This window comes from Cololabis saira, chromosome 19 (genome assembly GCF_033807715.1).
Source record: "Cololabis saira isolate AMF1-May2022 chromosome 19, fColSai1.1, whole genome shotgun sequence".
In the NCBI taxonomy this organism is placed as follows: domain Eukaryota; kingdom Metazoa; phylum Chordata; class Actinopteri; order Beloniformes; family Belonidae; genus Cololabis; species Cololabis saira.
Window position 1 is genome coordinate 24,129,591 of NC_084605.1, and position 23,549 is coordinate 24,153,139.

The 23,549-nt window shown below is 42.9% G+C and overlaps 1 protein-coding gene across 1 annotated transcript in view; it reads left to right on the forward strand.

Moving 5' to 3' along the window:
* The first annotated feature begins 1,020 nt into the window (after positions 1-1,020).
* The window catches only part of si:dkey-191m6.4 (rho GTPase-activating protein 22), a 49,913-nt gene continuing 27,384 nt past the window's right edge, over positions 1,021-23,549 (forward strand). Inside the window, exons 1-3 of the mRNA XM_061708032.1 lie at positions 1,021-1,148; positions 11,197-11,396; positions 21,100-21,187. Coding sequence (XP_061564016.1) covers positions 1,106-1,148; positions 11,197-11,396; positions 21,100-21,187 — 331 coding nt within the window. The 5' untranslated portion in view covers positions 1,021-1,105. The remainder of the gene's footprint in view (positions 1,149-11,196; positions 11,397-21,099; positions 21,188-23,549) is intronic.

Consider the following 23,549-nt stretch of genomic DNA (forward strand, 5'->3'; position numbering starts at 1 on the left):
GTCACTACAATAAATGTTGGTGTAATGCTCTACTACTTTTTTCCATATCTACTCCTCTGTGGTTCTCACAGCCATGGCATTGAGCAGATGTGTGAGAAAGTGTTTTTAGACGTGTGAAACTAAGTGAAACACAGCCGTTGCAATATTAACAGAAAAAAATTAAACCTGTTTTCACCTCTGCCTAGAGAACAAATTAAGTGACCAAAACCCACAGCTGCAGTGATGAAAATCAGTGTAAATAAAGTGGTGACAATAAAATGTGACTAAAACGCATTTTCTCATTCCCAGGATGTTTTTTCTTTGCCCAGCATTACCACACTCCTACACTCGTGCACTTAGCTGAAGGTGACAGGACTGTTATGAAGGACTGCATTCTCTCTGCTGAGCTGTACGGCTGAAATGCCTGGAGGGTGTAATTACAACCGAATGCCCGAGCTGGGATTTTTATCCTGTCCTGAAGTGAAGGCAGCATTACTCTAAAAAAGTCAAACCCAAAACTGTTCATATCAGTAATTAAAGGAAAACTGGGGACCCGGGAACCGTAGGCGGTGGTGGAATGAACAACAAGCAGTGATAAACCGAGTGGGGGGTAAATGGCTAATTAAAGGAAGGAGGTGGGGACAAGTTGAGGACATCTACATCCTAATTAGGAGCAGAGGCAGGAGACACCTGCCACATAAACACCCTATGTTCTCTTTAGATGCAGACAGATCTTCGTGAAAAAAAACCCCAGATTGTAGAGAAGAGGAACACTTAAAATCTTCAAGCCCGGTTTCACTGATGGGGTGCACTCCCCACCTCCCACAGGCGGATGTACCACTATGAATAATGGAACAGGGAGGGGTGGAGGACACTGGGCGTGTGCTCAGAGAGAGAGAGAGAGAGAGAGAGAAAATAAGAGGTGTAGTTCCTCCCCCTCCTTCTCCATTACCACCCCTGTTCTCTTCCCTTTCTCCTCCCCTCATATGTTCACCCAACCCCCTTAGCTGCCGGCCGCACTGCAGAAGGTCAGAGGGAGAAGGAGAGGAGCAAGGAAGAGGGAGACGCAGGGGCGGGGTGCTTGGATGTACATGAACATGCTGATAGGCGAGCGTGTGGACGAGCAATGACAACCATGCTGAGCCCAAAGATCAGACAGACCAGGAGAGGTGAGTTTATTCACCTTCACAGGTTCATCTCCTGCCACCTGCATCATCCTCACCTCTGCGGTGACACATCTGGTTACGTGTGATGGGGACTGTGATGGAAGTTAAATCCCAGGATGTAGTAGGGCTTCAGAGACACCTAGGACGTACCTCAACTTTTACAAGCAAAAATAATTTCAACAAGTCTCTCCTAAAATTAGGACTTGACACCATAATGTATCTGTGGACTCTTCTCCACTCCAATTCCCTTCTTCTGTCCCAAGGTTCTGAATGAAGCAATCCATTTGCCCACACGGGAGGTTTCCTGCGCACATTAGCATTTTACTACAGCTGGCTGGTGCTGCTGCTGCGAATCCCGTCAGGAGGAGCGATCTGCATCTCTAGTTTCATCTCTGCAACGTTCAGCATCATCAGGCTGCCGTCAGCTGCTGCCGCCGTTGCCGCGTGTGCGCTCTCGCTCGGGCTCGTCTCCGTAGATGGATGTATTAATAGTGTTACTCCTTCCTTCCTGTCTTGGCACTAATCTCCACAACTGCAATTATACAGCTGGATCTGATTAAGCTGAAATGAATAGGCTTCAACAATGGAAGCGTGAAGTTGAAATCCTCTGCTGGAGTGGCAGAAAATTAGAAGTGAGGTGGATTCAATTTGCATTTGCATGTACAGAGCAGAAGGAATTTAACATGATAAATGAATGGAAGCAATTCTCTGTGTACATATTGAACATTAGCATTTAATTGATTACACAGCCCCACAAATACCTTTTATAATGATGGTATACCATCATCATAAAAGGGGGAGATATATTTGGTTGAATATGCATGTACAGAGGCATCACATGCGCAAAAATATTAAAAATTAAATAAGTAAATCAACTGCCTCAAGGAGGTGTTCATACCACATGTCCTTGCTGCTTTTCTAAGACTGAAAATGAAAGGGATTAAAGCGCCTGTGTGATTCTGCGTGGGATGCATTCCCTGCATAGCTTCTGTAAATTGGTGCCCGACTGCTGACAGCATCACATTTGCTGCATCAGGCGCGTGAATAACCGAGTATGTGACAGATGTAGAGGTGTAATGCATGGCGAGCCCGGGTCAGAGCTGGTCAAGAGGCAACACAGCATCAACCACAGTGTATGTGGTTATGGCTATGACACGACATTATAATGTGGAGTCTAAGAAGACAAAGGGAGGAGGACTAAAAATGTGATGGTGCAATTATGTGTCATGTTATCGATCATGCACAACATTAAAGTTATTAAAGCTAGTTGGTCAGTTTATGCAAGCAGATTTAGATTTACTACAAACTGTCATGTCTAAAAATAGATTAGATATGCTAAGTTATTTTGGCACAACCCTAGTATGTAACCAGACAACTAAATATATTTGGAAACTAATTCACATTTTAACCTATTTATGATTTTTTGTACCCTCTACTATTGCAGAGAAAACCTGTTTGCAAGAGGCCATTTTTCAAAGGTTTGGTTGAAGCCCCACTGGCAGGAGCTAACTCCGCCCAGTCCTGGTCAAACCAAAAACTGTCATCAGAATATTGAGTTGGTATAGATTTTCTGTTGGATGCCTTTCCTGACATTTCTGATGAGACTTTGCAGCACCATAAACAACCGATCAAAGTTCACCCCCCACTCGCCACACAAGTAAGCCGTGTGCTTTTAAGCAGACCCCCTTGAACTATTTTATTGATTAGCACTAGTTTTGCAGCGAGAATCTGACGGGCCGACACTCGCTTTGAAGCGAGAAAAGTTTGAAGACGTTCTTGACGTGACCCCTTTCGTGATTAACGAGCAATGATGAGGACAGTTCCAGCGAGCAAACTCGTTCTATACTTGATCCATCCCATAACGCACACACTAGGGACTTGCTGTCACTGGGTGACGAACAGGGTACCCTGGACAGGCTGTCAGTCCTTCACAAGGCTAGCGTTTCAGATGGATTTAATTATTGCTAACTTGTTCTAATCGCTATTAAAACCTAGAACAACAGTGGTTAATCATCGTCTGGTTCGTTACTGCAGAAATGCGGTCTGACTTCCCCATTATCATTGATACAAGCGCTTAGCAGAAACAATAAATAAATTGCTCTCTGGACTCCAATCATTGATGTAGCAAGAGTAGCTAATACACGCCATAATCAAAGCTGAAGATTATCCAACAGAATATTGTAGCTCCAGATATTTTTCATGTTTACACAATATGCAGATGACGTACAGAAAGATATGTATTTTAACATGACATGATTTAGACAACAGATAGCAAAATGAAGCCGATTTTTCCCTGGCTTTGACTGTGATGTGTAGCGTTGAAGCAAACTGGCACAAATATTTTAATCTAGTCCAGAAAGCCAACAATCTCCTTATATCTCACACTGACAGGCAGCAGAAATCTCATAGCAGCTTTAATTGCCCACACATCAGCTGCTTCGTGTCTTGCTGAAGCTTTTTCATCCACGTGACGTTACCATGGTTTTATGATCAAAGTCATACAGTGCGGTAGCACCGTGATGTGCACTCTTTCTGCGGCATGTGGAGGAAAAGCGTCCGTGGGTAGTTTCGGTGGGCGGGAGCACGTCTGAAACAATCACACATAGATCATTTGCATGCGGAGACGATGAAGCGTACGTGCTCACCGCTGCAGATTTGTTCCACTCCGCTGCAGCTCTCATATAACGGGCTTGTTTGTCATTGGCTTGTCAAGGAAAAGGCTGCTACACACACACACACACACACACACACACACACACACACACACACACACACACACACACACACACACACACACACACACACGCAGATAACGGCTAACACATCAATCTGCAATGATAGAAAAGCTCCAAGTTCCACACTGATGCACCTGTAACTCTCTCTCCCTTTTTCCGTGAGCCATAAATCGCTAAACAAACAACCAGATTAACAAACATGAATTCCTCCACCATGCCTACATGGATATATGAATGCGCTTGTGTGAATGCATTTCAGTACCGCACTAATGCTAATGGAAGCCCTCCCGTCTGAAGTGGATGAAAGCCGCGTTTCCCATCGCTGATGATGATAAATATACGAGTCCAAGCTGCATAATGTGGCACCATGGGAGCCTGGAGGCATGCGCGTAAGAATGTAGTATCAGATGTCATAACAATTGTGTTTTGTTTTAGGTTTGTAGACAACCATTTGTTCACAACGTAACATTAGATCCACTTTGAACAGACAGGTGTCCCTGCACTGCCGGTTTGAAGGCGCAAAAGACTTTACAAAATGGAGGGGAACCCGTGAAAATTGATCTTTTAAAAAACTGATTAAAGGGCTTCACCTCATTTCTATCATGTATACATAATGATGATGTTGTAGATGTCCCTGTTACACGCGGACAAAATTTCTTATAAAGAAGTAAACCTACAACTCTGACATGATCACTGTATTTCCAGCAATTTCTTTTTTTTCTTATGTTCTCGTAATGACCTACTGTAACATCTGCTTCTGTGTACTGTGATACATCATTTACAAGGACCGATCTTGTTGCATTTCTGCCCAAAGCTCAAACTAAATGTTTGCCAATGGAGCTTTAAGCAATTCCCCCCCCCTTTTTATTGTTTTTGTACAACATACTTTTTCAAAGGGGTCTACAGTACATGATCCGGTTTGCACACTAACACCAACACACACACGCGCACACACTGTTGATGATAACTTCTCTTGCATGAGCTCATTGCTGAACCAGTAGCCAGTCTAATTGGTATTCCTTGATTTCAGTTACTTACCGAGAATTATCCTAAAATAACATGACTCATGCATTGATTTACATGAATGATCTTTGGAGTGTGTCATGATACATTTACGTGCGCCCACTGAGCGCACAATAAGACACCAAATTTAACTCAGCTCACCCTTGATTACCATCTGATGCAAACAAATGAGCAACAGCTTCCCTAAAATGTCGAAATTGTGCATTTTCTGTAAAACAGGCTGTTCACAGAGCTGCAGTCGATTGTTGTAGAAGGGACCACAGAGCAGCTCCACCCAAAACCAAGGAAGGTCTGAATCACTCAGAGAAAAAGGGTCTGAAGCGGCGCAGTGGGCAGTCGTGCTTGGCACACACACACTCACACACTCGCAGAGTCAAAAATCTGTTGGTGTGACTCAAGCGTGAATCATCCAGTATGTTCCACTCGGTCTGTGATCCAGGCAGCTGATGTGTGGAACAGCGGTGCTCTCTCATGTGAATACTGGCAGGCAGAGATGGAAAGACATGAGGGACGTGATGTGGTGAAGATAAACAGGAGGACCAAGCAGGACAGAGGAGGTGAAAGCTACTATTAGCTGCAATGAAACTGAAAGAACAAACAGCCGTACCAGTCGGTTTGATTTCACGCTGCTGCTGAGCACAAGTCAGCATGTCAAACAGAAGACTTACGCATGGTGTCTGACTTCATAGCAGGAAGAAATGGATGAACCGTCATTAAACTAATTAGAAAGAAAATGTTTGGCAAACGTCTGCAGTTTCTGGTGTACCTTCAGGTACCCACCTTCCCCTCTCAACACTCATGTAACTGATGTCTTGTTCGGGCCACAGCTGTCACATAAAACAAAAGTTATGACCAATGTTGAGTGATAACCTTTCAGCCCATGGCCCATATGCCAGTGGCATAACTGCGCCAGAAGTGCCTGAAGTGCGCCAGATTTGGCCCAAATGTGCCGGCTCTCTGTGGAAACTTGACAGCCGCCAAATTGAATTGAATTGAAAACCTTTTATGACTTTTATGGACAGAATTTCTAGCACGGCCAAGAGGATCAGGATGCCCAGTTTTAGTTTCGTCACAATTTCATCTCTATTTTTTTATGGACGATGTGGCCCTGTTGGCTTCATCGAGCAGGGATCTTCAGTTCTCCGTGGAGCGGTTCTCAGTGGAGTGTGAAGTTGTGAATCAACACCTCCAAGTTCACAGTGGGAAATGGGTGGAATTTGGCCGGAGGTGACGCGCTTCCTAAAGTGACGGAGTTTAGATAGATCTGGGTCTTTTTCGTGAGTGAGGAAAAAATAGAATGGGAGGTTGACCAGTGAATTGGTGCAGCTTCTGCAGTGGTGTGGACTTGGTACCGGTCTGGTGTAGTGAACGGAGAGAGACGCTGAAACACAGAACTCTGATCTTTGCTCCTACCTTGACCAAACTGTGGGTAGTGAGTCAAGCTATCTGGTTAAGATGGCTCCTGGTCACTAGCTTAGGGAGCTGTTTGGGCTTGTCCATGGTTGGATGGATGGATGGATGGATGGATGGATGGATGGATGGATGGATGGATGGATGGATGGATGGATGGATGGATGGATGGATGGATGGATGGATGGATGGATGGATGGATGGATGGATGGATGGATGGATGGATGTCAAGTTTCAGTATCCAAATAAAAGACCATGGGTAGTTGTCATTGTCAGTGGTTAAACTTTGATGTAATTGATGATTTTAAAATCTCAAATCTCTTCTAAGAACAACAATCACGACTAAAGTAATAATATTCCGTTTCCACATTACTGATGTAATAACGTGATGTAAACAGACATCTGGTTGGGAAATGTAGTAACAAAACCTCCTGATGCCTCATTAGAGAGGTGTTTGGAGCATGTCCAGGGAGGAGGAGGCCCCAGGGTAGACATCAATGCTGGAGAGATCGCACATCTCTGCAGGGTTAAGGAAGGCTTTGGTATTGTCCTTGAAGATCAACAGGAGGTGGACATGAAGAGGTAGGTCCGGTTTGGGCCTTACGCTGTTGCCTCGGTGACCTGAACTTGTTCACCGATGGTTCATACAGTTAATCTGTCTGAAAGTCGTATGTACGTTCAGTTCAGTGAAGTATTTGTTTCTGATTCTATAACTTTAAAACTAAACTATCTTTAGTACTAAAGAAGAATTGCACGACAGCTATCTGACCTATGAAACATGGGTGGATGTGGGAGGGGACATTTATCAGTGAGGTAAATAAATTTGATAAACAGATCTGATATATGACAACCCAGTCTCACAGGAAAACGTGGTAGAGGCTACGTTGGTCCACATTGCAAAACGTGGCAATGTTACGATTTGCCCTCCTAAAACGTGAGATGTGAACGCGTTGTGGCCCATTCATTTTAATAGGTTTCGTTAGGTTTCGTTTCTGTCACGTGACTTTCAAGTTTTCGGCTGTGGAGGAAAAATAAAATTGCTGCCATTTCTTTGATTCTCGGTCTAAATTGCAATATTTTAAGATAGTTTCGCCATGAAAAGCAGATTTGATCATATTCATAGCAAGAAATATATATTGAAATTTCACAATATTTGTGTGTCTGTTTACCTCACGTCGAGACCGGCAACTTTTTTTTTTTTTTTTTTTAACTTACTCCTCTTCCGGGGCTCTCTCGCGGTAAAAACTTCTTCTTATAATTACGCGCGGCCCATTCTGACACCATGTGTTGTCTGTCTTAATATATATGTATATAGCAGACGAGGCGTGTAGCTGGTCTCATCAAGACGTTTATTCCCAGACCGTTATAATCAACGACTGGCTGTCATGGCAACAACAACAACTGACGCTTTCATCTGGCGCTCTGCTGAAGCTGCATGTGCTAATCACCTAGGGCATGCTGGGTAATGGAGTTCCTACACAGTAATCCATACAACACAGAAACCAAGTGGCTTATATGCTATTTTAATTACTTTTAATATTAGGTAGTTGTGTGAACTGTTAAGATATTTGTGTAATTTTGTATAACTGTAGATGATATTATTTCAACATAGAACAACATAAAACGGCTTTTAGTGTCCCCAGGGTCACACATTTCTTCTTTGAATATCAGCACCCCCGTGTTTTTGTGAGACAACCTGGAAATTATTGCTCGCTCCAAAAAAAAAGCATGTTGTTTTTTTATTATACCTTTTATCAGGGTGCGATTTGCCGGAAGAGCCACGGAAGAGGAGTAAGTTAAAAAAAAAAAAAAAAGTTGCCGGTCTCGACGTGAGGTAAACAGACACACAAATATTGTGAAATTTCAATATATATTTCTTGCTATGAATATGATCAAATCTGCTTTTCATGGCGAAACTATCTTAAAATATTGCAATTTAGACCGAGAATCAAAGAAATGGCAGCAATTTTATTTTTCCTCCACAGCCGAAAACTTGAAAGTCACGTGACAGAAACGAAACCTAACGAAACTATTAAAATGAATGGACCACAACGCGTTCACATCTCACGTTTTAGGAGGGCAAATCGTAACATTGCCACATTTTGCAATGTGGACCAACGTAGCCTCTACCACGTTTTCCTGTGAGACTGGGTTGTATATGAATGCAAATGGTGAAACGGCTTGCTGGCGGGTAAGGGCCTTTATAAAATAAGTTCTTTAACTCCAATCATTCAATCTGCCACGCCTTACCAGCAGGACCCAAGCATTGCCTCATGTCTGCATGACCGGAAGGGAGCGCTGAGCTAACACAGTGGCAGTGGATGACAAAGCCGCTGTGGTTTTTTAAGACATGTTCAGAGAGGATTCAGAGATGAGAAAAGAAGATAGCGGGTTTTAACACAACCAGGGTAACGTCTCACCTGAAGGGTCGTCATGGTGACAAAGTTGTGTGGGAGGAATATGAAGCAGCAGCTGGAAGCTCCGAGGCTGAAACAATAACACGGAGGTTCAGGCTCCTGAACACTGAAAGAGAGAATGCTGAAACCATAGACATTACCCTTAGGTCAAATACACAAAATATCAACTTCTTGGTTATCAATATCAGTATTGGTCATACTGGAGCAATTATGATATATATTATGATTTAGATGTTTTATGTGGTGCATTCCTATATTGAAGTCCTGAAGGTTAACACAATTTGGACTCAAAAGATAAAGAACATTGAACAGGGGGGTTCTTCTTCTCCACTTCTGCTGTGTCCTACATTGTTGGCATAATGGGCATAATAAAAACAATTTAAATCTTAATTAGCAGCACCAATGTTCATCACTGGCATTGTTCTCACAAACAATGTAAATGATTGTTTGGGTTTTTTTTTTTTAAATAGGGATAATGAAAGCATGCCTCTAATCCAAGAGCTAATTTATTAGACAAAGACAAGTGAGACGTGGAGCCAGTTGTGATTATTCCCTTCACGAGCCAGTGGCCCGAACATAGTTTAGATTTTCAGGACCAGCATTGCTTTGCATAAGGTGGAAGAATCATTTGAGTCTCAAGTAAAATAAATGGAGGTTACAAGGCATACCGGTGAAAATACAGAACCAAGCAGGACTGGAACTAAAAGGTCAAAGTAGAGGAGAGATATATATATATGGTATTAAAGGAAGGGTATGCCATGGGGAGCTAGCTCTTCCTCCTCCAATACTAGAATGAATGTTTTCTCTGTCTGTAATCGGCTGGATCAATGTCCGTTGAGGTTTGGGTGACGGGGTGCCCCCACAGAACCAGGGCTGTGTGTAAAACTCTTTTTTTGTTTTGTTTAAACAGCATAGTCATATCATAGTGGGACCAGCTAGTGAATGGTGAGGACACATTAACTGAATATGACAAAAAGTTATATAGAATTGCTTCCACTACCTTTAAAGACAAGAAAGCCCTGGGCAGTCATCAATACTGCGATACTGGGGAAAACTGCCTGTACTGGATCCACTATTGAACTATAAAACAAAACGGGCACCGAAGTCCACTTAAAATGATGTTACAAACCCAGGCAATCTTAGAAAGAAGTGTTCTGCAGCTTCCTCGGTCAACATGTTAGCCGTTATTGGATCCCCGATGACTTGGAGGCTTCAAAGCTGCACTAATGAATCTTATTACAGAAAGAAAAAATGATTAAATGACAACGAGCGAACACGCCTACCACTAGCCTCCAATTCCCTTGAGCTCAACAGAGTATTGAAGTATCTTAAAGAGCTTTATATTAGTTCTTCCACTCATCCAATCAGCTGTTTTACTTGGCCGTCATGTAGCTTTTTCAGTGAAAGAGCTCAATAAAACCTTTATTCACCAACTTCTCAGCACATTTCATAACATCAACAGGCGTTATTGGCTGACAAGATTAACGTATTACATGTGACATTAGCCATGTCCTTCAAGCCACGTATATATATTACATATATATAACATATAATATATGAGAAGGGACAATAAAGAAGAATAAACATTGATTTTCTGCCCCCACCCATTCAGTCTTCTTCTGCTTTACCTCAGCGCCATCTGAAAATTGATCGTGTCTGGGTGTGTGTTCCTGTGTGTGTGTGTGTAATGGTGCAGTGAGGACGTCTGCTCAAATAGAGCGTATAAGTGATACGGGATCATTTAATAACACATAGGTCAGCTTACCAGTGCCGAACCTTCAATCCTTAATCTGAAGTTGTAACGGTTGACTATAAGAGTGTGCACAGACATATGTTATGTTATGTTGACAGGGGTCGTACATAAATGTCAGCACGCGTGATTATTCAACGTATAAAATTGAACCACTGATTTCATCGGAGGGGTGTCCGAGCAGAGCAAAGGCTCTGAAGCTGCCATCTTCTCTTTAAACATGTCCTCGGCTGAGCTCAGGTTACACACATTTGCTAAGAATCACTCAGCGGGTGAGTCAGTGAGTCAGTCCCATGTGGTCCTATTATCTGCGCTCAAAGCCGCCGCTGTTCTGCTACGCTGTGACAACACACAATAAGTCTCTGCCAAGGACCTCTGAAATTGAAGAGGGATATCCCTGTCACCCGAGGCTATGCGTAATGCACACTTGTGTGTATTTGTGTCTGTTTTTCTCCCCCTACACAGTCTGTGTTGTAGCTGCGCTCCATTATTACAGCCTTTATGTCTGCCGTCTCTCTGCTCCCACTCCGGCTTCATAAAGAGGCGTAGCAGCCTGAGGTCACAATCTGTTTGAGCATGCGTGTCCGTGCAGCGTACCCACCGGAGAAATAACCCACAACCCTATAAGACGTGAGCAAAACCCCAAAGCAGTCTCCTCTGACCTTTATCCCATGATGCATTCAGAGTTTGAAAGTCTGCCTTGTCTGTGTTTGCAGCCAGGTCAAAGAGCATGGTGATGGGCGAGGTGTCGCGGGGCCCGTGCCGGCCGGCCTCCCCCAGCCTCCAGGAGGGGGCGCTGAAGGCTGGATGGCTGAAGAAGCAGCGCAGCATCATGAAGAACTGGCAGCTGCGCTGGTTTGTGCTGCGCTCAGATCAGCTCTTCTTCTACAAGGACGAGGAGGAAACCAAACCGCAGGTAACACTTCAGCCACATCTGCACAACACAGTAAACGCTCTGAACTGAAACTCGGAACTGGCCTACTAGTTTGTTTCCCACGAGCCTGCTGGCTGGTTTTTATGCAAAATTGTGCATGCGCGCTCCCAGCGCAACTGGGCCGTGGAGGAAACCCCGGCCGGCTGAGTTTTGTTTAAAATTGAATTTCTGTTGCAAATAAAACTTGTCTTCCAATTCATTGCATTTTTCATTGCATTTTTAGCCTAGTTATTTTTGTGGTAGAAGTATCGGATCGGTACTCGGTATCGGCGATTAGACAAATTAAAATACTCGTACTCGTACTCGGTGTGAAAAAAATGGTATCGGGGCATCCCTAGCAACCATTGAACTTCACCCACTCATATCTATAAAGTGGAGTCACTTGGTAGTTTAGGAACATGGGAAGAAAAACCTTCTACATTGTTCCCTGCACTTCTTTTGATTAAGAACTATCCTCCAGTAGCAATTGTGGTGTGTGGCAGCACCCGCACATAGCTGGAAGCTGAAGGAAGTAGATTCTCTCTCCTCTGTCACCTTGACAGAAACCAAATGAGAAGACGGTAAAAGGACTGGTGCAGACAAACGTTCCCGCAACACAAAGGTGTTTATCAACTTTACACACAACACCACACCTCCTCAGGAAGTACAAATGTCAGCTTTGCGATAGATTGGGTGAAAGCTTCACCATCGATTGAACCGTTAACGGTGAGGCTCTCCTGCTGGTGAACTGATGGATGTATGATCGGGTGCAAATGACTTGGATCGGACGTGCCAAAGCCAAGGTGCGCTGGTCAAATTTGTCCTTCTTAGACATGTTTCTTTCTAAAGAAGAAAGCCAGTACTTTATTTTAGTGGCATAAAGGTTGATTGTCCGTTAAGTCTGCCACACTTCTACACTAGTAATGAATTTATAGCTGTCATTAATAGTTTAATACAGAGGCTTAAAATAGTTAGTCGAAAGCAGTTCTGTTCTGTTTTTGTGTTATTCTTCATCAAACTTTCAGAGACGTATGTTTTTGGCCCTTTTGCATGCAAATCATTAAATTCACCTAAGTTTAGCCATTTTTCAAGTCTTCATTTACCAGGTTGCTATTACTTAATCCGAACTAGTAGAGGTATTACATATTTTTCCGACAACAGACACTAACCTTAATGCTGATGTGGCCTGGGATGAAATACGCTCTTGGCACCTCTGACTGGCTATCGAGGGTTACGTTGAAAAATATTGTATTCCAGATCATGCAAATTTAAAGAAGTGGTTGCTAGAAAAAGGTTCCCATGTACAGCCTTCTACGTGGTTTATTCAAAGCTTTGTAGGTTCATAAGTCTATTTAAACCGTGCTTTCAAATCTCTTGCCACCTGCTGCGTCCAGCCATCCGAGTGCACAGCTGGATGCTGAGGGTGTACCGGGCTGCAGCTTCCTCACATACACTTTCTGCTTCAGCTTCTACTGATTTCCTGTTCTTTCTCCAGCTCATGCGCTGCGGCACATAGACATGCATTTGCGTGCACCGAGTATGCATCAAGAGCACACGTAACCATGGAAACAAGCAGAAAAGGCCGGTTGATTAGAAGGAACAGTAACAAATCATTTCACCAAGCACACGTCAAATAATTATGTCTGCTGATTTGTTTCATTTATGTTTGTTTGTTTGTGTTTTACAGTGCTCCCGCCTCCATAGTGAAACCTTAAAAAAAAGATTCTTGAATTGATAACCCATTTAATATTGCACTGAGGATCCAATTTATGCCACTAGAGGTGCACTTTGCTTCGTCTTAGTCACTGACTCCTAACATCAGGGCATCATACTGACTGCAAACAGCAGCAGTGCTTCGGGTTTTGAGCAAACAAATGATCTTTCGAATTCTGTAATAATCACCCTTCCACATTCCTGCTCGGAGCCTCAGCACATATTGATTTCTCCGGACTTCACTCAGCACGACTGCTGTTCATTTCTTGTAGGCAGCAGCCGGCTGCCGTCACTGTCTCTTAGTGCCTGTCATCTCAAACACGCACACGCACGCACGCACGCACGCACGCACGCACGCACGCACGCACGCACGCACAGACACACACACACACACACACACACACACACACACACACACACACACACACACACACACACACACACACACAAAATGACTGAAGGCTCTGACAACCCGTCTTTCATCAGAGCTTGCCAATACTCATTCAGCCTGTATTGATTTGTAACTCCCAGCGGATTCAAGATGCATACATGGCTGAACGCTCAACACACCCTCTGAGAAATACACACTTATACAAAGACATACACAACACCTCCCCTCGCCAGGGGCTAGAAGCACGACAGAGTCACCAGCTTTCTAATCAATGGGAAATCCGAGGCCGGGAGTGTCATGGGTGTGTCTGTGTGTGGTGGAGGGGTCAGGAGGGTGTAGCCGGATCACTGCTGCAGGCCGAGACTCACCCCCCCTACCCAAAAAGAAGGGATGTGATAATTGGTTGAGGGAAAGACAATACTGACAAAAGGATCTTTACAGGTTTTCTTTTCCTTTTCATCATGTGGGGGATAAAGCCACAGCCAGACAAATGGACTCAAGTTATTGGACAGTCGAGGGTGGGAAGCTCCATTAGCTGCGATAAAAGATAAAAGATAAAAGATAGCTTTTAAAGTGGTGAGACACGACAAGATTTTCTTGTCTCCATCTTTATTAGTAAGTGGTTATTGCTGCCATGTTCAGACAGAGAGGCCACCTGTCAGCCCAACAGTGTGGTGAAAAGTTGACGTCGACGGTTGACAGTGTTCTAATTTTACTTGACTTACTTGACTTACTTGACAATGAGAAGTATACGGGTGCATTTTTATGTACCTCAGTCAAAATTTGACTGAGGCCATTAGGGAGAGTGAACAGGGGGAGTGAAATCAGGTGTGGCATATTCTCCTCAGCTGTGGAACAGGAAAATAAAAAGTTAGTAACAACCAGTACTGGAGTTGAGGGGGATGAGGGGGGATGGCATCCCCCCCTGAAATAAAAACGGTCAAAATCATCCCCCTGTAAAACTGCCATCCCCCCTTTCCATTCCTTATGTCATTTCATCAATGAATGTGGTTTTACTGCTATTTCAACATTTAGAGTCATCACCAGAAAAATTACTTATTTAACCATTTTCACCTGTTTCAAGTAAATTTTCACTTGAAATAAGTAGACAAATCTGCCAGTGGGACAAGATTTGTCTTCTTATTACAAGCAAATAAATATTTTTCCACTGGCAGATTTTTCTACTTATTTCAAGTGAAAATCTACTTGAAACAGGTGAAAAATGTTGTTTTTTCCAGTGATGAGTCTTGTTTTAAGTGTAATGAGATTTTTTTTAAACTAAAATGAGACATTTTAACTAGAAATAAGACAAATATTCTTGTTAGGATTTTGAGTTTTTGCAGTGATCCATTTTACTTATCCTGTGAAGGACAGAGTCATATTGATAAGTTCAGAAAACTGTTTTTATTGTTGTGTTTTGATGTATTTGATGTAAGCCCAGTGGATATTTAAAGCTTACAGAAGGCTGCATTTAACTGCTGCTATGTCATTCCTGCAGTATTTCTGCAGGTGTTTTGGTCACTGCTATTATTTGTAACATATTATATTATTTGTAATCAGCACAAATTATCTGTCCCCATATGATAAAATCCACCATCCCCCCTGATTTCTTTTTACAACTCGAGTACTGGTAACAACCATAGTGCCACCAACAGCAGGGGATGGGTAGTCACAGTGGTCAGGCTCATCCCAGACTAGAAAAGTGAGTTGCCCCTGCTCGAAGCACACAACTGCAGGACGGGCAACATGAATTAGTTGAGATGTGGTATGAAGGCATAGGCATTGGTGTTCTGACCCTGAATGGGATGAAGCAGATAGAAATAATGTATGGCTTTATGCAGATTCCTGATGTAGTTTAGATTTATGCAGCATCTGTTAATCAAAGTTTACGTATACACCACATACCCTTTGGTCTTGGAAAATTTACTTAAGAGTATCAGCTTTTCTTTCCGCTTGCTTGCAAGCTTGAATACAAGGAATGTCATGGGGATACGTTCTGTCAGTAGTTTACAGCTTTGACTGGTGTCCAGTGTTTTTATATCACCGGTTTCTCTTTGAGGAGAGAATTGTTCTGACCTGGAATGTCCTCAACAGCCGGAGTTGGAGAAGATTCTGTCTGCACATGATGCTCATCAGCAGGAATGTGTGATATCTGTATCGGATCTTGCGCTGGTGGTGAAAGTGACCACAGTGAGATAAACGCGAAAAGGAGCGACAGGAAGCTAAGCTCACGTTTGGGTCCAGGTTGAAGACTAATTGACATTCATTCATGCAAACTAAGTTAATTTGGACGTGTGCACATCTGTTTGCAGCTTTTCAGGGCGTTATGCATGCTTCACAACCATTATCTAACCTGTAGAAAAGGTCTGTGTACCTCTCCTTGTACTCTCTCAGTCTGCTATTGTCGGTCTGATTTGTGTTCTCGAATTACAGGTTGGCTTTTCCTATTCATTCATCTCCAGCAACCTACTGTGTTATTCTGAGCACATAGCACCCTTGGGACACCCATCCCGCCCTGCCCCTGCACTACATCCATCCACAGCTCCCAACCTCTTCCATTTGTTGCCATGGAGATTAATGCTGGCGACAGCCCGGCCCTCTGGCTGAGGCCGTTTGGCAGACACCTCTGGCTGTTTGATGGAGGATGCCAGTGCGGAGAAAATCAGAGCCGACCCACAGACGCTGGCATCCCTTCACGGCTCACTTGGCCTGAGTTCTCTGAGCTTAATGGGTATTGATCTGGATAATGTATTCTGATAATCTGTGTGGGTCCCGGTTCAATCACAGGAGTAGCTGCTTCAAATTTTCAAAGCAGTTAAGAGGTGAGAAATAAGAAGGAAGGAAGTGGGTTCTGTGGAAAAAATACCTCTGTAGAAACACATGAAGCCTGAAATAATATAATAGCACTTTAAAATGAAGACTTGGCAATATGGCTCGAATTAGTGAACTATTTAATCATATTTAAGAGTCAAAAGTTAAATTCTTGAGAAAAATAAGTTCCTCCAGACATTGGATGGCGTGGAGGAAACGTTGTGCGCATGAGACAAGAAAATAGACGTAAAACATAGAATAGTCCTGTTTCTGCTTTGGAACTGGGGTCACAAGAATATAAAGGCAGATGGCAAATGAAACCTGAGCAGAACCCATGATCATCTTATGAAAACAAGGAATCACACAGCAACACAAAAACAAAATCCAGAGACCAAATAATCAGAACTTCTTCAGTAACACCTCAGTACTCTGGAAGTACATCTCTTTCAGTGACCCAGGATCCCAGGTCAACAAGTGGAGCATGTATCTGTAATTATACGACAACCAGCAAACGCCCTCTTTTATTATCGACATGCAGTTTTATAGGGTAACATTATGGTTCCAGTTCCAGTTGACTGGAAGAGGGTCAAACCCCCCAGTGGTGAGGACTCGAGTGTGATCAGAGGTCCAACCGCTTGCTTTTCTTTTCTTCTTGCCATTATGTCTTTTAATATTTACTCAGGGGAGGTCGCTCAGGACATCCGAGAAGCACCAAGAGACGTATGTAGACGAGATGTATTGAACCAAACTGAATTTGAAAAGAAAAACCGAGGGTTATATGCCAATTTTTTTTATTTTTTTTTTAACTCTGGAGAACCCACGGGGTCAAATTTGAACACCATTTTTTGCTAATACCCAAAATAAACAAACCAAAAAAAAGATTACCTCAAGTGAGACAAGGCACATGAGGAATTTTTGACTTGTCAAATTTGTCCCAGAAAATGGTCTTCGGGGGCACGGTGGCACAGCTGGTAGTGCAGCCGTCTCACAGCAAGAAGGTGCTGGGTTTTATTCCCGCTGTGGGCGCTGAAGTGAACCATGACTTCAGCGCCCACACCCTGGGTGGGGTTGGCGAAAGGGCCTTTCTGTGTGGAGTTTGCATGATCTCCCCGTGAGCTACGCTCACAAAAACATGCACACAGTCCTGGGCTATACATGCCCCCTCTGGCCAACCGGGGCGCCAGATGGGGTGGGGAGGATCTGGCCGGAATAACGTGATCCTTCCACGCGCTACGTCCGGCCGGAGAATCCTCACCCTGTCTGGTGAAAAGATGCGGCCTGCTCACTCCTCAGGTTAAGGAGGAGACCTGAGCTCAGTGCAGGGCCCTCCCGGGGCTGGTAGAGGATGGCAATGCCCAGGACTGTCACTTAGGTAGGAGCACTGGGTGATATAATGGGAAAAAAATTGGGGATAAAAAAATATTAAAAAAAAAAAAAAAAAAAAAAAGGTCTTCTCGGCAAACTAACAGTAACCGTGTATTTTTTGTTAGCCTATGTAGTATTAGCCAGCATAACATGTAGAAGTACTTTTTATATGACTTTTAGATAATTTAGCAAAGCTGAGCTACATCAAAAAACATGTCAAAAATTACCCTTTGGGGCTCAGAGTCATTTTGTATATGGAGAATAGTGACAGTTCTGTATTTGGCTAAAGCCTTAAAATAAATTCATTTGTAGAATAAAATGTAACAATAAGAACAAATGTATGATAAAATAAATATAAATAATATATACATTTAATTCAATTTATTTTTTTGATGATGATATATATAAATAAGAGTATACAGTAAGTAAAGTAAAGTAAAAATCCTGTCCAGCAGTTATTCCGACCAATCACTAAACCAGCTTCTCTTCAGGTAGATGGTAGGGCGTTTGTTAGGAATGCGGTTGGAGTAGGACCCAGATGTAGGAGACCAGGAGGCAGGAGTTCCAAAAAAAACATGATTTATTAACAAAAAGCACTGTTGAGCAGGATTGCAAAAACACCCGAACATGAACGTTACAAAGTACAAAAACCTGAGCTGAAAACACGGAGGAACAAACAGTAAGGACCAGCTGGGAGCAAGGGAAAGATTAAAGCTGCAAGCAGCGATGAACGGGCCCTCGCGCGTGCAATTTTCACAAATTAAGGTCAAGGACTCAAATATTGACCAATCAGAAGAAGGGGCGGGGCTAATTAAGGCCAATGAAGGTCAAGTACTCAATACCGAGTCCGATGACACCACCCACGACTCTCTATGTCAAACCATTCAAAAGTTATAGCAGAAAATAGGGACAACCAATCAGAATAAGGGGTGGGGCTAATTTTCACCAATTGCGGTCAAGGACTCAATACCAAGTCCGATGACACCACCCACGAGTCTTTATGTCAAACCATTCAAAAGTTATGGCAGAATCACATATCGGCCAATCAGCTACTAGTATCACTTCCTGTTTAGCGTTGAAGTTTGACGCGGCGCCACGGCCACGCCATTTCACGAAAACTCACGATTTTGATAACTTTTCATCGTTAACGTCTTTTGTGTCTCCTGAGCGAGTTTAATGTCGAACGGACTATCCTGCTAGGAGGAGTTCGTTAAAGTACGACACGTGAAAATGGCATAAAATTGCGCCAAAATGACACGATTAATTCAAAATGGCCGACAAACTGTTCGGTTTCGGCCATGGCGCCAAGAGACTTTTCTTTAAGTTGCGACATGATACAGGTGTGTACCGATTTTCATGCATCTACGTCAAACCGTATTGTGGGGTTTGAGGCACAAAGTTTTCTAGGGGGTGCTGTTGAGCCATTAGGCCACGCCCCTTTTTGAATTATTAGAATACGTAATTTTTCGCCACATGAAACGTGCGTGCCAAGTTTCACAACTTTTCGAGTAAGTTATGCACCTCAAAAACGCAATTGTTTTCGGATAAAATAATAATAATAATCTTTCCGATTTCAATAAGGCTTCGCACAAGCCTTGCTGGTGCTCGGTCCCTAACAAGACCAGATATACAGAAGGGTAAACAAGACACAGGTGCAGACGATCAGGGCAGATGGGAAACCGGAAAGTCAAGACAGAACTCAAACACAAAGACACAGGCTTCAAAATAAAACAGGAACTATCAAAACCATAACACCGTTGGTGAAAACACCTGTTCTGGATGGAGAGGCTGATCCAGAAACATGGCAGGGTTTTTACTTCATGGCACCTGGATTATCCACCTCTGGAAGTCAGCGTCAGAAGTTTACTTTAAAATAAGTTTTAGAGCTACTTGAAGCTGACAGTGACTTTGGCCCTGAACTAGACACTGGTAGCGATTCTAATGAATTGTTTCAACCGCATGAAAGTGATGCCCAACAAGCAAAAAAATTAGTTAGAAACAAATGTTTAGTGTAGTTCTGTGTTGGACTGTTAATTTTCCCAAAAATAAAATAATTTGCATTGACAATTTTTATTATTTTGATTCTTTGAAATTATACCCGTTAAAACCCAATGGGTCAAATTTGACCCTTATCCTGGATTAGGGAATTATAAACTAAAATTAATAAAAAATAATAATAATTTAAATTATAAAAATAGTTAACCTAAAGTAATCATTTGATGCATAGTTCATAATTTATCAAATAAGACAAGGGTTGTTGGGTTCTCCAGGGTTAAAGTGGGCCAACACACAAGGAACGCTCAAGATGGACAAACAATCAATAATCATGAAATCCGAACAGTGTGTGCGTGACACCACAAGCAGCAGTCCTGGTGAGGTCATAGATGTCCCAGGAAGTGTCCTTGTTATCCACACTGGCCGTGGAAACAAACAGGAGCTTTAAAAATAGAGTAGTGGTTCTGTAACGGATGGGTGACTGATCGCATCAGTCCGGCACGTGTGGATCTCCAAGGATCAGTCGACACGAACAAATACTCTCACATGGGGAGTTCACTCACCTAGACGTTTACCAGCCCATATCCGATAAAAAAAAAAATAGAAATTAAGAAAGAAATAAGAGTCTCACTCAGGAAAGGTCACCATGGTTCCTTCAACAGACATCGGTAGTGCACCTCCCACTGCCCAAAGCGGACGTCAAACCACATCCCTTCAAATCCTATCTGGGGTAAGTCTGGCAGGAAGTCTCCCAGAGACGTCCACTCTGCAACGGGGGAAATACACAGTGTACTTTCGTAGTCGCCAAAATTGTTGTGGAAAAAAGTATCTGATACTTCTGTAGAAACACATTTTAACCATTCAATGGGACTGCATCCGTCCATCCACCCATCCATCCATGTCCCAGCTTAATACTTTACAGGATCACAGGGGTCTGCTGGAGCCCATCCCGGCTCTGGGTGACTACAATATCTGAGTAAGACTGAAATAATATAATAGCACTCTAAAATAAAGACTTGGCAATATGGCTTGAATTAGTGAATTATTTAATTATCTTTTGCATGCAAAAGGGTCAAAACGTACATCTCAAGTTTCAATGCGGGAGGGACACAGAGATCCGACGGTACAGCCGTTTTACAGAGCAGAGCTCGGTGCTCTTTAGACAAAATAACCTGCAGTTTTCACAACAACATCTTTGCAGCTGTCTCAGACAGCTAAACCCAAACTGCACATACACAATACTGGTCTGACCTGAGTAATAATGACCTCACAGAGAGACTGAAAATTTCCATCACAGTGGGAACCTCTTCCATTTACTTAAGATGTCTAGTTCAATGAGAAAGGTGTCTGATGGAAAAGAAAGATGGACATAAGGACATCATTACGTCTGTGCTCGATTGTTGCTCTGATGCTTCCTGCTGTGTGTTTCAGGGCTGCATTCCCCTACAGGGATGTCAGGTTAATGAGCTCGCAGGCAACCCGGATGAACCAGGAAGACACCTATTTGAAATCGTACCAGGTGAGATCTGCAACTTCCTTCATCTTTCTCATCCTCTCTGAATCACAGATGTCACAGAATACATTTTGGTCTTTGTCTCTGCTCACAGCCTGGATGTGATATCATGTGTGATATCAGGGTGAAAATATCTAAATATCTGCGGCTACATGACCTTAGCTGCATATCAAAAGCTCACATCGCAGCATGTCATTTGGTCTGATTTACAAGAAAAACTTTTATTAGTTTTTTTTTATGACTTCATCTGGTTCCTGTTCAAATGTTTATATGTTCGTAAGTTGTAAGTCTGTTTTCAGACAGCAGAGAGTGCTGTTCTCCAAGCTGCTGCAGGGGACAGGTCCCTTGTTTTACAGACCTGCTGAAATATCCTGCTTCTGTGTCTAGTTTGTGGCCAAATAGAGGGAAAGTTTGTTCCTGGGTGAAGGAAACAAAATGAACTAAGTAGAAATGGGTTCTCTGAGACTTTGGACCCGTGCCTTTCGCCCATAAAGTAAGGGATATCTCGTTTTTGCATGTCCTGATTGGAGGTACCTCGATTTACATTTAAAGGGAGATCTGTGCTGCTGTTGTCAAGAACAAAACCCAATAGAGCAAGCCTCTGTTCAGACAGGCTTTTTTTGTACCGGATCAGATAACCTCACGCTTTCTGAGTGGGGGTCAGCATTCAATTCAATTCAATTCAGTTTATTTGGGAAGGGACAGTGTACATTCAATATACATTTAGAATTAAAAATGCAATGCACCCAATTTTAGCTACAGAGCTAGTTTCCATTGGCAGTCCCCCAACATAAGAGTACAGTGAATCAAAAACTGGATTGAGAGAACTCGGCAGACCTTTTTATAACATCACCCGAAGGTTTCTGAAGAGTTGTGTTGAAGCCTTATCTTCTGAGCGATGATGAGTCCATGTTGGTGTGAGCTGACTCGGCCTGACCCAAACTGAACTTGCACAGACTGGTGGGACAAACACGCTAGGTAGTTGGTTAAAACACGCCTAGCTAACTTTAATTAACACAAGCAACCTGTTTTATCTTATGATGTTAATTAGCTCATGATGCTAACTAACATTCCTTCTGACAGTCACATTAAGACAGTAGTGAAGTCAGCTTTTTATCACCTAAAGAACATATCAAGGGTTAAAGGACTGATGTCTCAGCAGGACATAGACAAATGTGTCCATGCTTTTTTTCTTCAGTAGAGTGGACTACTGTAACGCTGCCTTCACGGGTCTCCTTAAAAAATCCATCAAACCGATGCAGTTACTTCAGAAAGCTGCTGCCCGAGTCCCCACTAAGACCAAGAGAGTTGACCATATCACTCCAGTTCTTAGATCTTTACACTGGTTTCCTGTCTGTCACAGAATAGATTTTAAAATCCTGCTGGTGGTTTATAAATCTCTGATAGGTCTAGATACATCTCTGATCTCCTGGTCCTTTATGAACCAACCAGAACCCTCAGGTCATCAGGGTCTCGCCTTTTTTCTGTACCCAGAGTTAGAACCAAACACAGTGAGGCAGCGTTCAGCTTTTGAGCTCCCCATCTGTGGAACGAACTCCCAGAATGCATCAGGCCTGCTGAAACACTCAGTTGCTTTAAGTTAAAGTTGAAAACCTCAATGTAATATTTCAGTAATCTCCCACAATGCACTGCAACCTTTAGTTCTTGCATCTCATTTGTTTAATTCTTTTTAACTGATGTCTGTCCATCTTTGATTACCGATTTTAACTCTTTTCTGCACTGGTACTTTTCAATTTGAGTTTCAAAGAATATGATTAAGTATCATATTCTAACTCCTGTAAACTCTACTTGGGTTCCCATTTGGTTTGAGTCCGCCAAAATACGAAGTGTTTTATTTTATTGCTTTTTTCTTTAAACTTAAATCATGCTTTTTATTTCTACTATGTGATGTTTTAATGTCTCTTTAAAGCACTTTGAATCACCTTGTTGTTGAATTGTGCTGTACAAATAAACGTATCATCCAATCACGGCTTGAGACGTTGCTACTGAAACAACATCTGAAACGAGGACTGCTGGAGCTCCGCTGAACCCACCGTAGTCATACGGCCGCTAACAGGACGCCTGTGGCGAGTAGTCTGCTAGTTACTTACTTCAGACAGCAAAACATTTACTTTTCATACAAAGAAATATATATTTTTCTCATAATAGATCCACAAGGGGATGACGGAGATCGCCTTATGCCCCACTTATCCGTATGTTTGCCTGGCAGTCCTTCTCCTCCTGTTTATAATGGCTGACAGGCTCGTCGGCCTCTGTGTGCTTTGTTTATGACCGGTCAACATCACAGAGGGGCGTGAACCCCTGTGAGCTTCAAAGCTGCTGACAGGCCTGGAGATGCTGCACGCTG